The sequence below is a fragment of the Poromitra crassiceps genome (genome assembly GCF_964638095.1).
Source record: "Poromitra crassiceps genome assembly, chromosome: 23".
Taxonomy (NCBI): domain Eukaryota; kingdom Metazoa; phylum Chordata; class Actinopteri; order Beryciformes; family Melamphaidae; genus Poromitra; species Poromitra crassiceps.
This window is the reverse complement of record NC_139639.1, coordinates 2,975,590-2,991,105: the sequence shown is the minus strand read 5'-3', so window position 1 is coordinate 2,991,105 and position 15,516 is coordinate 2,975,590. Positions and strand designations below refer to the sequence as shown.

The 15,516-nt window shown below is 42.6% G+C and overlaps 3 protein-coding genes across 3 annotated transcripts; all 3 read left to right on the top strand.

Annotated features, from left to right (window-relative positions):
* Positions 1-142: 142 nt before the first annotated feature.
* Positions 143-2,885, top strand: LOC310797365 (lysophosphatidic acid receptor 4-like; the record flags this gene model as incomplete). Its single annotated transcript, XM_083659735.1, has 2 exons — positions 143-620; positions 2,854-2,885. The coding sequence occupies 2 exons, from the start codon at positions 143-145 to the stop codon at positions 2,883-2,885; spliced, it is 510 nt and encodes a 169-aa protein (XP_083515861.1).
* A 2,676-nt stretch (positions 2,886-5,561) lies between these two features.
* Positions 5,562-6,467, top strand: LOC310797363 (G-protein coupled receptor 35-like; the record flags this gene model as incomplete). The annotated part of the gene is made up of 1 exon (XM_083659734.1): positions 5,562-6,467. The coding sequence occupies one exon, from the start codon at positions 5,562-5,564 to the stop codon at positions 6,465-6,467; it is 906 nt and encodes a 301-aa protein (XP_083515860.1).
* Positions 6,468-8,358: 1,891 nt separating this feature from the next.
* Positions 8,359-12,851, top strand: LOC310797362 (uncharacterized protein; the record flags this gene model as incomplete). Its single annotated transcript, XM_083659733.1, has 6 exons — positions 8,359-8,400; positions 9,204-9,303; positions 9,740-9,913; positions 11,593-11,725; positions 11,859-11,994; positions 12,680-12,851. 5 exons carry the CDS (start codon positions 8,359-8,361, stop codon positions 11,974-11,976), a joined length of 567 nt encoding a protein of 188 aa, XP_083515859.1. The 3' UTR covers positions 11,977-11,994; positions 12,680-12,851.
* Between the last annotated feature and the right edge of the window lie 2,665 nt (positions 12,852-15,516).

Genomic DNA, 15,516 nt, shown 5'->3' with positions numbered 1-15,516 from the left:
ATTTGCCCTTGAACTTGGGCGTAAGATATGGCTCACCATAGCTTGTAATTCACACCTTCACCATGGCAGCTTCCCCTTCTGCAAAAAATAAATTAAAAATAAATGCTGATTCTTTTTCACTCTGATGCACTTACAGATAAGCATGTGCGTCACCAACTCTACTTGCCATGCAGACGTCCTGGTGGGTGTGGCCTACACCCCCGTGTTTCTCATCGGCCTCCTGTTCAACATGGCCGCTCTGCGGGTCTTCGCTGCCCAGCGGGCCTCCTGGACAGACTCCCACATCTACATCCTCAACCTGGCCGCCGCGGACTTCGCCCTCATCCTCTTCCTCCCCTTCAGGATCTACCATTCCTTCTTCTGCCTGAGTAAAAACTTCCTCTGTACTTTCCTCTTCTCCACACATTACATCAACATGTACGCCAGCATGCTGACCAGCACGGCCATCAGTGTGCATCGCTGCCTGGCTGTCAAGTTCCCACTGAAGGTCCGAGCGTGGAGGAGGAGGAAAGAGGCAGCGCTCGCCGTGTGTTTGGCCATATGGGCGGTTGTGTTGGGGTTATGTTTTGCGTACCGCGAGTCTAACTACCCGGACAAACTGTTGACGTGCTATGAAAGATGTGATGAGCACCCATACCCTATTACATTCATTCTGCTTCTGCTATGTGCAGGTTTCTTCCTTCCACTGTTGATCATTGTGTTCTGCTCCAGTCAGATCATATACACTCTGTCAAAGGATGATGACAACAAGTCAGCGGAGAAGAAAAACATTATCGGTATAGTAACAGCAAATATGATTGTTTTCATTGTCTGCTACACGCCGATCCATGTCAGCTTCTTTCTCCCACCAATGCCTGGACACATGTATCTGCAGGTGGCCGAATGGATCGCCACCACAAACTGCTGCTTGGATTCTATTAGCTATTACTTTTTGTTGAAAGGCTTTTATAGAGGGTATGCACGTGACGTCACAGGGGCAGAAGTCACTGTGGGGTCACGCCCACTGAGTGGCAGCAAGACTGATTTTGAATGCAGTAAAATCAGTCTAGATAAATGACACCTGCTGCTCCAAACAACCTGCTGAATGTTTTGCCCATAGCTTTTGCCACTCAGTCCCAATTGAAGGGGCGTGTTCCGGTGGGAAAGTGATGTCCGTGCATACAATCTATTCATAAATCAATGGGACCAACTCCACAGAGCACGTGGGTAGATGACTGTCTGAGTGGGGATCCAGCTAGCAAGGGCGTGGTGTGTAGACTGTATGATATTATCCAGAGCGTCGCCTCCCCATCACTCACACACCTGGCAGAGAAATGGAAAGAGGAGTTGGGAATTGAGTTGTCGGAAACAGATTGGCAAGAGGCGGTCTCACTGGTGCACTCATCATCAATATGTATTAGGCATGGGTTGGTACAGTTTAAAGTTCTACATAGGCTTCACTTATCGGCGAGCAAGCTGGCCAAGTTATATCCTGGTTTGGACCCAAACTGTATTAGGTGCAGTCGAGACCCAGCTACCCTCAGTCACATGTTCTGGCTGTGCCCCAAACTGACCCCACTCTGGACAGGTGTATTTAACACATTTTCATTTATGTGCGACAGAGTCATTGATCCCAATCCATTGACCGCTCTGTTTGGTGTAGTCCCACAGGAGACATCAATTCCAACTCACCAAGCTGAAGCTATAGCATTCTCTACATTACTGGCTAGACGTCTAATACTCTTCAGCTGGAAGAAGGTTAGGGCACCATCCCATAAGCGCTGGGTAGAAGAGGTAATGTCCCATCTCAAACTAGAACAGCTTAAACACACTGCCCGAGGCTCCACCCAGAAATACCTTAAGATCTGGCAACCGTTTTTGTCCTACTTCGAGACGGAGTTCCCACAGGTTATAGAAGAGTAGCTGCTTCCCCCCCCCCATCCTATCCTACATTTTGTTTTGTTTATTCGTCAATTGTACCTTGTGTATGTATTTGTGTTTTTGTCCTGACTGGTTTAATTTAATTTAATTGTATTGGTTTTGATTTATTGAGTAGTGTCGGTATTGTTGTGGGTTTGTTTTTGTTTTGTCCTGTTCTGTCTGTGTTAATTTGGAGAACGGAGTGCTCTGAAAAACCAATAAAAACATTTGAATAATAAATCAATGGGACTGGCATACCTGCTGTCAAAGGTCCCATATTATGTTTGTTTTAGCAGTCTAAAACATTTCTCAGTGGTTTTTAAAATAAGGCTATGAATTCTGTTGCAAAAAAACATACAAACCCAGGCTCTGGGGCAGGGGTGGGCAACTTTTTTTTCCTGAGGGCCATACTGACTTACATCAAGTAAGCGAAGGGCCACACATTGGAGATCATACCTGCCAACACTCCTGATTTTCGCGGGAGTCTCCCTATTTTTAACCCTCTCTCCCGTTGTGATTGGTAATTTCTTGTTAATCTCCTGATATAATCCAATGGCTGTAGCAGATGAGATTTATTAACATAATTCTGCCTTTTATTGAGTTTTTGGGGGTTGTTTTCTTTTTCTTTGAGTCCGGCCCTGGGGCCGCATTTTGCCCCAGGGCCGCAAGAAATGACTGTAGAACAGTCATTTCTTACACATGAGATTACTTTTAGCCTTTTAGTCATAAAGATGATTGAAAGATAGCCTATTCCATATTCCAGACTGAAATGCTATAACAGAAGTGGAGTATTGGCCAGAATGACATGAACATTTGGACAGTTATTCAGCGGGTATCTTGCATGTTGCATTCAGGTGCACTGTTTGTTTGTTTGTTTGTTTTTTGTTGTTGTTTGCAATTCCATGCGGGCTGTATTTTGCCCATGTGTTCTCTGGGGCCTCACCATCCTCTCAGTTTCTCCCCTCATTAATTATGCACTGTTCTGAGTGGGCGGCGATGCTATGATAATGAGCTGCTGATCTGATTGGCCGCCTAATCGCCTGGGTGGGGGGGGGGGGGGGGGGGGGGTGCAGATGCCGAAGAACTCCAAAACCAACATGGCAGCTCCTTGTAGAAGAAAACTCTGTGACAGAACATGTACAACCTAATCGCAAATATGCAAATTACTCCCGTTGTGACAGGGAGCAATTTAGGTTGAAGGATGACTAAAGAAGCCTATATATGTATGGGTAAGAAAAACTTGTTTTTCATAATATGGGACCGTTAACTTGAGATAACATTGCTGTATAATAAATGTTTTCCTAAAAGAGATGTTTCTCTGTTGTCTCTATGCCACTCTATTTGTTGTGATTGACAAGCAAACAGGCACAACTTGTAGAGTCCACCAAGATTTGCATACACCGCCCATGCACATTGATTTAGTTATTTCAACACGGTGTCAGTTGACCAGACAGAAGTTTTGATGCTGTGGCAAAAGCTGGTTGTACATTGGTTGTCATAACAACTCTGGGTAACACCTTACAATACTGTAACACAAAAATTGGGTAGTTACTGAGGAACGAGTCAGGAACGAACCATTAGTTCATGAATAGTTAATAGGTAGTTCCTTAATGGTAGTTACTTAAGAACTGACCATTAGTTACCATGTTAACGAACCAGTAAGTAATGATTACTTCCTTAAAAATATTTCTTTTTTTACTTTCGCTAGTTCATGAGTAGTTAATGGGTAGTTCCTTAATGACCCTTAATGGTAGTTCCTTAAAGATCCTTAATGGTAGTTACTTAAGAACTGACCATTAGTTACCATGTTAATGAACCAGTAAGTAATGATTACTTCCTTAATTTTCTTCCGCTAGTTCATGAGTAGTTAATGGGTAGTTACTTAAGAACAGACTATTAGTTACCATAGTTGTTACTAGGGAATTAATCATTAGTTCATGATTACTTCACCATTAGTTACCATATTGGTGCCCCCTCAAGTAAAGCAGGCCATCATACTTAGTTGGTACTAGGGATGAACTCCCTAACTACCCATTAACTACTTATGAACTAGCGGGAATTTTTATTTTTTAAGGAAGTAATCATTACTTACTGGTTCCTTAACATAATGGTCAGTTCTTAAGTAACTACCATTAAGGATCTTTAAGGAACTACCATTAAAGGTCATTAACTACCCATTAACTACTCATGAACTAGCGAAATAAAAAATAAAAAAAATATTTTTTTAAGGAAGTAATCATTACTTACTGGTTCGTTAACATGGTAACTAATGGTCAGTTCTTAAGTAACTACCATTAAGGAACTACCTATTAACTATTCATGAACTAATCATGAACTATTCATGAACTAATGGTTAGTTCCTGACTAGTTCCTCAATAACTACCCATTTTTTGTGTTACAGTATTGTAAAGTGTTGCCCAACTGTGTTCTATGTGCTTCAAACCACGCTTCAGACAGAGGCCGAGGAAGAGGGCCCAAATACGTAACAAAGCCACAATATTAAAATATCACCACATCCTCTGTGAGATAGGAGATGATGTTTAAAACCTTTGACTTTGTAGAAAATGCTCCGTAATGGCCCACCATCAGGTCTGTTCTTGGGGCAATTGACGCCCACCAACCAAGGAGCCCACGAGGCAATGATGATCATCGATGATGATGTCAGAGTTCACCTCGTGAGGTCATCGGTGATGTCAGCGTTTCCCCTGCGAGGTCATCAGCGATGTCAGATGGTCTAGGCTGACTGTGATGGCAGACATGACTTTGTGAGGTCATCGATGATGTCATACTTTCCCGGACGTTGTGACATCACCAACGATGTCATACCTCGATGTGGGGGGTTGCAGTGTAAGTTCAGTGACAGCTTCAGCACAGCAGCACCTCTTGTTTGGTGAGTGTTAAAACAATATACAAGTAACATAAGTTTATCTGATATCTGTTAAAGTTACTGTTTGGAAGTGATGAAGAGTTAGAAGGTAAGGTTAGCCTGTCAGAGTTAGAGTTCAACATTGTCTCCTTTAATGGGCACAACATGGACGCTCTCTGAGAGTATTAGGGAAGTGAGTTCTCAAGATCTCAAAATCTGTATAAATCTAAAGTTTGTAACTGAGACAATTGTAAATTGCTTAACACTTTTAGGGAATAATGATTATAGCATGTTTAAACACTACATCTAATGATGTGCTATGATAGCATTCTTGAGCATAAAGAAAGCGTTTTTGATTATGTATGTAGGCTATCGTATGTATGTATGTATGTATGTATGTATGTATGTATGTATGTATGTATGTATGTATGTATGTATGAATGAATGTATGTATGTACATGGTATGTACATGGTATGTATGTATGTATGTATGTATGTATGTATGTATGTATGTATGTAGGCTATGTATGTATGTATGTATGTTTGTACTGTATGTATGTGGGTCAGTACATCAATGGATGTTTTTCTGTGACCCAGGGGTAATTAAAATAAAGAAAAATTGATTTTGAGTGCTAGAACTAGCAAAGATTTGCCCTTGAACTTGGGCGTAAGATATGGCTCACCATAGCTTGTTATTCACACCTTCACCATGGCAGCTTCCCCTTCTGCAAAAAACAAACTAAATAAATGCTGATTACTTTTCACTCTGATGCATTATTACCACTTACAGATGAGCATGTGCGTCACCAACTCTACTTGCCATGCGGATGTCCTGGTGGGTGTGGCCTACATCCCCGTGTTTCTCATCAGCCTCCTGGTCAATGTGGCCGCTCTGCGGGTCTTCGCTGCCCAGCGGGCCTCCTGGACAGACTCCCACATCTACATGCTCAACCTGGCCGCTGCCGACTTCGCCCTCATCCTCTTCCTCCCCTTCAGGATCTACCACTCATTCTTCTGCCTGAGTAAAACCTTCCTCTGTACTTTCCTCTTCTCCACACATTACATCAACATGTACGCCAGCATGCTGACCAGCACGGCCATCAGTGTGTATCGCTGCCTGGCTGTCAAGTTCCCCCTGAAGGCCCGAGCGTGGAGGAGGAGGAAAGAGTTGGCGTTTGCCGTGTGTTTGGCCATATGGGCGGTTGTGGTGGGGTCAGTTTTCGCGTACCGCGAGTCTAACTACCCCGATAAACTGTTGACGTGCTATGAAAGATGTGACAAGGATAACCCACTCCCGTTTGGATTGCGTCTGATTCTGCTATGTGCATTTTTCATCATTCCACTGTTGATCATTGTGTTCTGCTCCAGTCAGATCATATACACTCTGTCGAAGGATGACGACAACAAGTCAGCGGAGAAGAAAAACATTATTGGCATAGTAACAGCAAATATGATTGTTTTCATTGTCTGCTACACGCCGATCAATGTCAGCTTATTTGTCCCACCAGACAGGCTGCCCGGACATACGTCTGCACACGTGTATCTGCAGGTGTCCGAATGGATCGCCACCACAAACTGCTGCTTGGATTCTATTAGCTATTACTTTTTGTTGAAAGGCTTTTATAGAGGGTATGCACGTGACGCCACAGAGGCAGAAGTCACTGCGGGGTCACGCCCACTGAGTGGCAGTAGTGTCATCTAGACTAGAGAGAGAGTGGCAGGGCCGCTGGAAGTCATTTTAAGCAGGGGGTGCTGGGAGGAAGGGACAAAATGACGTTTTTTTTTTTACATTTTTTTGCCATATTTAGAGGAATATCTCATTTTAAATTAACATTAGGATACTATTGTGATGTAATTATTCAGTATTTTCTCCTTTTCTCACTCATTCAGAGCAAAGAGGGAGATATATAGCATGATGATAATGCTCTATATCTCCCTATTTGCTCTGAATACACCAGTTAACATGACACAGACTTAACATGACAGAAATATTATCAGCAAACTTAATGACTAGACTAACTATTCTGATCTGAATGGCATATATCAAGAAACATTGACTCCTCTCTTTGCTGTATAGTGGGAGGTGCATTTTTGAGTAGGCTATTAAAATAGCATGTCAAGTTCACATTTCTTTATTGCCAGATTAAACAATTCGTATTGGTTGTTGGTTGGTTCAACACAACATGTGCGTGCATGCGCGCTTCTTCTTCTTCTCTATAGCCTACAAGCATGTAACTTCCTTGATTGTTATTGTTGATAATTCTACACAGTAAAAACTCCTGGGCTGTTTGTGTAAACATATAGTTGGTCTATTCACCTGGGTCAAGTATTCTGGGCTAGCTGTGGTACTATAAACACACTCTTGGGCTGCTCATAGCCCAATATGATTGGGTAAGAGGGCTTTAAGGGGGTATTTTGCGGTTGGACATCTGGTTGGGCTACTCTGGCCCATGTCCTGGTCCATTCATTTTCCCGCCGGCCCCTCAGTCCAGTGGAATTTTCTGGAAACAGCAGCTTGTCTCCCTCCTCTCCCATATTAAGAAGTGAGCAGGATTTTACGGTAGGTTATATGAATACCTATTTATATTATTTTTAAATAAGTTGTGGTAAAAGCATGAGCTCAGTTCACTGATGGCATCATGGGGGATTTAGTAGCTTTCATTCTGTGTGTAACGGGATGTAGAAACACACTTCAAGGCTGCTACATGTCCAGGAGGCCTGACAGTAGCTAGCCAGTAGGCTAGCTACTCTAACCTAGATCCGGGCACTGCTGTCGACTCAACACAGCTTATGTGAAACTGCCATGGGTGTAGCATTACATAGCATAACTGCTATGTTTTTAACTTTATGTTACCGGTTCGCATGTTGTGGAGTGGATGGGAACTCTGTGGGTTCGGCTCCACGGTAAAAACAACAAACAAAACAGCAACACATAGCGTTAACGTTATTAATTGGATTTTTGTTTATCAGAGAGGAACAAGGCAAGCTAACTAGCTAACGCTAATTTTGGCTAGTGACTGACTTGTCTCTAAAAAAAACGAGTGGACAAGCTTTTTTACTTTTGTTAACAATGGTGATTCTGCCCTGCAGTTGGAGACTACCTAATGCTACAGCAGTCCGAGATGTCTTGAATGCGGTTATTTGAGATGGGTGAGTAACATTAGCCAATTTATAATTGCAAGAGGCTGATGTTAACGTTAGCTAGCTATCACAATAAATCGGGTGGGGAGTAGATAACCTCAGCCTTTAGCAACTTTGCTAACGCTAAATGTTTAGCAGTGATTTTATGATCTAGACGATACAAACAAGGTATTGATCATATAACGTTATGGATTGTTTTCTGATCCAAGGAGTCAGGAGGTGGGAAGACATGTTTTAGTGGAGGAAAAAACAGCTGCAAGTAATGTATTTAACGCTAAGTAGCGCTACCATCATGTTCAATGAAGCCAGCCTTCCCTATTTGGCTGGCTAGCTACAACGTGAACGTAACTGCAAGGAGGAAACTCTTTAGGATTATTATCAATCCCGTTTTTTTATTTAAAGTTGGAGTTGGTGGAAAACCTGGGATTGATGCTTTTTGGCGTGGAGAGTGCATGGTCATGGGCCAGGAAGTTATCCACATCACCACATCAAGGGTAACGTTACGTTATTAAAAATATTCTGGCTGGCAGTGTTTGTAGCTAGTGCATGTCAGTGACATACAGTATGCATCTGCCAGGCTGTGATGCTGTTGAAGTTGGTTGTGTGTGTGTGTGTGTGTGTGTGTGTGTGTGTGTGTGTGTGTGTGTGTGTGCTGCGTGTGTCTGTGTGTGTGTGTGTGTGTGTGTGTGTGTTGCGTGCGTGCGTGCGTGCGTGCGTGCGTGCGTGTGTGTGTGTGGATGATGTAGACTAGCCTATATTTTGGGGATGGTATGGACAGATATTTGGTTTAATGATGTTGTGTACAACATGGACTTAAGCATTTGGATGTGATGTGCCCCCTTATGACATCACTGATGACATCGGCAGTGTGTGTGTGTCCCCTTATGACATCAGTGTTGACATCATCAGTCTTATGCCTCTGTGTGTGTGTGTGTGTGTGTGTGTGTGTGTGTGTGTGTGTGTGTGTGTGTGTGTGTGTGTGTGTGTGCGCCTGATGACATCACTTCCAGTTGAGTGACATCACTTCCTGCACGAGTTGCACCTCGGGGCGAGCTGCAGAGTGAAGTAATTGGCGGCAGCTGGCATTTATCGGGATTGGTGGTGCCGAGCAAACCCGAGGGGCGAAGGGACACAGACGGGACCACAACGGGGGGAAACAGCCCTTGGAGTAAGCACAGGATCAATGCTCTCAATGCATCAGAAAAGGAGAGGTCATCTCCTAGATCCTGAATCCCTTGCGTGTGAGTAATCTGTTAGCCTGGCCAGCTGACTCACTCACCTGTTCTCTCCCTTCCAGTTTGGGCTGCCGAACGAGCCGTCATCGTGGAACCCTGTGGTCAAGATAGGACTCCCGTTGCTCACCATCCCCATCTCCAAGCGCTATCCAGCGTCTCCAGGCGCCATCTCCCTCTCAAACGCTATCTAGCGTCTGCAAACGCCATCACCATCTCCAAACGCTATATCTAGCATCATCAATGTCATCGCCCACGCAGGACGCACAGCCAACACGCCGCAGGTAGGTAAAACTACAGTATACAAAAACTGCTTTGATGTAGTAATTTTACAAAGTTTCAAATTAATTCCTGAATTTTCTTTTGTTAATAACAATCTCATGAGTAATAGTTGTTTGTCAAATTGTATTTGCCATAAAAAATGTTTAGAGTGATAACACGTTATAGACTAGAGGCTATTTTGCACGGATACAGTATATAGGTGTGCCTTGAGATTTTGTCTCGCCCCTTTGGGTTCGCAAACCACTGCCTGAGACAACATATTACTACCGTTTCAGGCACCTCAGTTGCAGCTCCGAACTGTGCCCTCCCATCCCACCAGTTGTGACCCACTCTGCATCCTCACTAAGACTCAGGAAAGGCCAGTTTGCCGACCTGGCTGCCACAATCAGGTCCTGGGAGGACGACCTAAGCCACCCGCCCATTCGCAAAGAGAATGCCCAAGGGAAGCCTGCTACCGCCTGTGTTCCCAAACTGTCCTCCAGAGACGCCATTGGTAGGTTTTTCCCCCAGTCGTCTTATTCCTCAGCACAAATGGACAATAATGTTATTTCTGTGTCCGTGTCTATTTCAGTGAATCAGATTTTTATTCATTACTTTATTATTACTTATGTTAACTTTCTAATAGTTTATTTGACTACCAGCTCTATTATGAGAGCACAATGCTTACTGATGCATTTCATAAACACTGATAAACTGTATACTGTACAACAGGCTAGACAGACTGCAGTTCTGCGGGGGTATTGCGAGAAAAACGGCAATAGGTCTTTAAGCTTATTATTATGTCCATTAATTTTGCCTAATGTCAACATTGTTTGAGCATAAATAGCCCAATCTGCGAACCCAGAGTCTTTTTCGGCACGTAAATAGACTCTGGGACAGCCGTAACTTTTTTTTAGGATTCCTGTACAGCGCGGATCTTTCGCCCGGGACTTCCACTTCCGCGCAGCGGTGCCTTTTAAAAACATACATTGCGTCGCTTTTATTTTGAATACTAAATGTCAAAATGTGTATATAATATATTCACTAGCGTTCAGGAACGGAACTCTTATATTCACCGGTACAACAAAAGTGCACTGCGCGGAGGCAGAAGTCCCGGGCGGAAGATTCACGCTGTACAGGAAGCCTAAAAAAAAGGTACGGCTGTCCCAGAGTCCCAGATTGTGAATAGCCTAACCTACTTACTCATAAACTGTAGGCACGGAGCATTCCTCCTGTTGCAGTCGTGGATCGTATAGGCTACTTTTTTACTTTCACTTATGCCTTTCACCTTGCTGTGTGAGGTGGTTTCCTCTTTTCTTTTTTTAATGAATGAGCTGAGCTTCAATCTGTCTTCCCGCGGGGACTTTTTAAGACAGATGTCGATTCGGTGCTATGACTACCTCCACTGGCGGAACGAAAGGCGTAACAAAATGACACTCTATTACGTTCCTGTGACTTTTAGACAGGAGGCGAGGCGTAACGATGCCACAGTGATTGCGGCTTTCACAGGCTGTGTAAAAGGGGCTTAGGTCTGGAGTAATCTCTGGGCTTCTGCAGCCAAGCAAAGACCAACAGATGTAGCCTATAGAGAGGGAAAACACCGCCTACCTCAAAACTTCACTATAGAAAAAAATTACAACATTGCAACAAAATCAGCATCTGTGTATGAATTTCTAAAATCCAATATAACTTAGGCATAGCATTACTTCAACGTAACACATATTACAGGCACATTGCTAAATGTGCTTGAGAAATTAAATGGTACAAAGAACTGAGCAAGTACAAACAGGGATGCAAACACCGTGCATGGCGATTTTTTCCCATGTAAATTTAGGTTGGTATTTAGGTCTTTTCCTGGGATGCGTTTTGTGGCAGGCTGATTGCATGTTCCTTTGCATCTACATTAAACTAAGATATAGATTTTTTTCTTTTAATATTTGCTTGGTTATTTTTGCAGACATTAACATTTTTGGTGGGCTGAGCATTGCTTGTGCCTCCTTTTGGATTCAGTTCTGTTTGATGTCAAATGTCTCTTTTGTGACGTCATGCACGTAGCAGTGTGAGCTGTGGTTGGTCTAATGTGGGGACAGACAGATAAATGCCCTCACTAGCTAATCATCTATCATCTATATTGTAGATCATCTCTGTCCTCCTATCCCTTCACTCTTCCATTCTCTCCTCTTTTCTCCCCAGAAGATGCAATGTACACTGAGCCCTGGGAGGAGGACGGTGCACCTTTGAAGAAACAGAAGCTTCTGGAGCTCTGCAAGTTCAAAAGTGGAGACGAGTGTCTGTACCAGTACCATCACTCGACAATGCAGTGCAAGTGAGTTTTTTAACAAACAAAAAAGGGACAAAGGCATTTTTTTTTAATCACTCAAGGCATTAGACTTAATTTAATGTGGAGCTAAATTGCTTAAAAATTAATTAATATTTATGTCTTGTTTTTCTTTCTGTAGGACTTTTCCCACCTGCAAATTTTGGGATAAATGCCACTTTGTCCATCCGAACATGATGCAAGGTGCACCAAGCCAGACTGTCCTTTCACTCATGTCAGCAGCCACAAAAGCACAGTAGCCTCTCCGCCCAGGCCAGGTGAAGTCTCATTCTCACTGTGACTAATACTACTACTAACGCCTGGCTCTTTGTCAGGAGATCACAAATATGAGATCACACATATGAGATGACACAGACTCTTATTTATGCCTCCGCTGGCGATAGCTGAGCCGGAGGCATTATGGTTTCGGGTTGTCTGTACATCCGTCTCATGTTCGTTAACGCGATATCTCAAGAACGCCTTGAAGGAATTTCATCACATTTGGCTCAAACATGCACTTGGACTCAAGGATGAACTGATTAAATTTGTGACCTAACAAATGCCATTTTCTACCTCGTTAACGCAATATCTCAGGAACGCCTCGACTGAATTTCATCACATTTGGCTCAAACATCCATGTGGACTCAAGGATGAACGGAATACATTTTGGTGGCCAAAGGTCAAGGTCACTGTGACCTCACGAATGCCATTTTCAAGCTCGATGCAATCTCTCAGTAACGCCTGAATTTCTTCACATTTGGCTCAAACATCCAAGTCTGGACATGCATGGATGTCGACTGCTCACTTGTTGGCGGAGGCATATATCCGCAGTGCGGTCGTTCTTCTAGTTAGAAATGTGTGTTTTATTCCTACTCATGCCTTCACTCAGGAAAATATACGAGCATTGGAGGGGAAAAAGTGCATTCCAATAAATGTTTTTCCTCTTGTCTGTTTGCTGCCCAGTGTAAACGCGATGGATCTACCTTCTACCACAGTCACCACAGCTGTGCCTCCGAGACATGCCCTGAAGTGGACTAAAACTCAGAGCAGGTGAGCAGAGCGGGGATAATGCAGACAACCCAGTGATTTCACCATCATGGGGAAAAAGATGACAACGTGCCAGACGTGCCATGTTTCAGGCCACGGCATCGAAACAGTGACTCTTTGATGGAGGCTGTAGATGTTTCTTTCAAGACTTTCTTTGTGTTTGACATCAATTACACCAAGCGGTGCCTCCCCACCTGGGAATTTCTCCAGCATGCGGTGTATCATATTGACGGACATGAGACCCCATCTGATTCTTTAAGACAAGTGTTTTCAACCTGCACCTATATAGATATAGATATAGATATCTATAGATATATATAGATATAGATATATATATATCTATATCTATATCTAGATATAGATATAGATATATATAGATATAGATATTGATATATAGATATACATATTGATATATAGATGTGTGTGTGTATATGTGTGTGTGTGTTAAAGCAGTGATTCTTAACCTTTTTCATATCAAGGACCCCTAATTCAGTCCACATTAGATGTACAGACCTTAGATGTACACTACAGAGATGTACAGTCTCTTGAACTCAAATCTGAGAATGTTTTTATTGTCAGATATCATTTTGTCCAGAAGCCCATGACGGTATGTAGGTAGAGAGAGAACAGAGAATCTAATCTAAATACTTGCAGTATTATACTTTCTCTAATTGTGTCAACGTCTTGTAAATGAAATAATGCTGAAGTTTAACAATTCATCAGTTATAACTCCCTCAAGGACCCCTGGTGGTCCCCAAAGCCCACGTTAAAAACAGATTGATATTTTTTTTATTTTTTTTACACTGATTTTATGCTAGCTTATGCTATTCACTGTTTGTGTTTAAGAAGCTGTTCCATCAACTGGTGTTTTTATATACAGCCATTTAGCAAGATACTGAGGGAAGTAGATATACTGAGATTATATGCATCCAAACCTGAGCAATGTGATTTGTTTGTTGGTTTATTTAGCCTGCCTGTATACACAAAGCCACATTAGAGGTACATGGCTTTGTGTGTACCCTTGTGCAGCTGTACATTTTGTAAAATGTAATTAAATGCACATTTACAGTGGCCTTTTTTGTATAGTGTGTTTGTATGATTATGGGAAATTATTATTAATCAAACAAAATAATATTTGTAATAATAATAATAACAATAATAATAATAGTTATATAATAATAACTATTATTATTATTATTATTACTATTATTATTATTATTATTATTATTATTATTATTATTATAGCCCAGAATATGGGTAATGTTTAACCCAGCAATAAAGTTAATTTCACTCAAGGTTGGGTCAAATGAACACCCCAGCAAATAGCCCAATGTATGGTTAATATAACCCAGCAATAGAGTTAATGTAACTCACTAGGTGGGTCAAATGAACAACCCAGTATTATGGGCTAAATAGTAAAACCCAGGACCTGGGCTAAATCAGCCCACCATGTGTCCTGTCCAATAGTGACCCAGGGGGGGGGTTAAGGTTGGGTTGTTTTTTAGCCCAGTAGTTTTAAGAGTGTATTTAAATAGGCTACATTTTCATTTCCCGAAACATTCTTAAACAAGAAAGGAACATAGTGCACTGCAAAATATTTTTAATTACATTTGTAAAAAAAAAAATTTTTTTTTTTTTTTTTTTTTTTTTTTTTTTTTTTTGTGTGAAAAAATCTAGGGGGTGCTGCAGCACCTGCAGCACCCCTACTTCCCGCGGGCCTGGAGAGTGGCATCATGGACATATTATAAGATGGACTGAGCATTGGTCCCGTTCAGTGAAGCCGCTGCATGTTAGATCGCCGCTCTGGCGGTTGAATCCAGTATTACGCTTAGTTCACACAGACAACCTACGCCTTGCCTTGCCTCAACCCACGCCTACGCCGAGCTGGGCGTGAACCTGTTACACGCTTTTGCGATCACACCGCATGCCTTTTGCACGCCGAACCTGGAGCCGAGTCACAAGCGCCTCTCCTCTCTCCCGACTGTATTTTTTCACGTGTTGTCCAGAATTGTCATGGGTAGCCTCTAGGTAAAATAAATCTGATATATTTAATGTTCTATTGATGCTGGGTATGTATAACCAGGTCTGACTATAGTCGGACATTTTAGAGAGGTGATCTAGCAAGAATATGTGCTGGCACAACAACATTGTCCATCTTGCTTCTTCGGTCGCTATTCTCTTTCATGAAGATTTGTTTGCCGACGGGGAGAAAGCCCCACGTGATAGCCACCCGTCAATCTCTCTCTCTCTCTCTGCTCAACACTGTTGTAACTCCATTTTATTTTGAAATTCAGTTGACTTTGCCATTTCCGACGGATATTGTCGCGTTTTTCTTTCATGGCTTGACAGAAGAAGTCTGCCTGCACGCGCCTTGTCGGCTTCAAAATAGAACTCACGCCTATTCGATAAAATCGGCGAGGCACAGGCAAGGCGTGGGTACACGCAGGGTTCACGCTCAGGCGGCCGGTGTACACAGCCTCGTTGACTAAAACGGACGCCTATTAAAAAGCGTGGGTAAAGGCAAGGCATAGGCAAGGCTTGGGTCGCCGGTGTGAACCCAGCCTTAGGTCACAAGGCCCGCCTCCCCATGTTAGGGGATGGGAAAATCACAACCGAAATAATCACAGTATACGTCAGATAATTTTTTTCCAAAGGTGGTTTGTATCATTTTAGATAGTCATTATCATGCTAATGCCTGTGCAAGTGGTTATTTTTCTGATCAGTTTGTTTTTAAGTAGTTATTTGACATATAA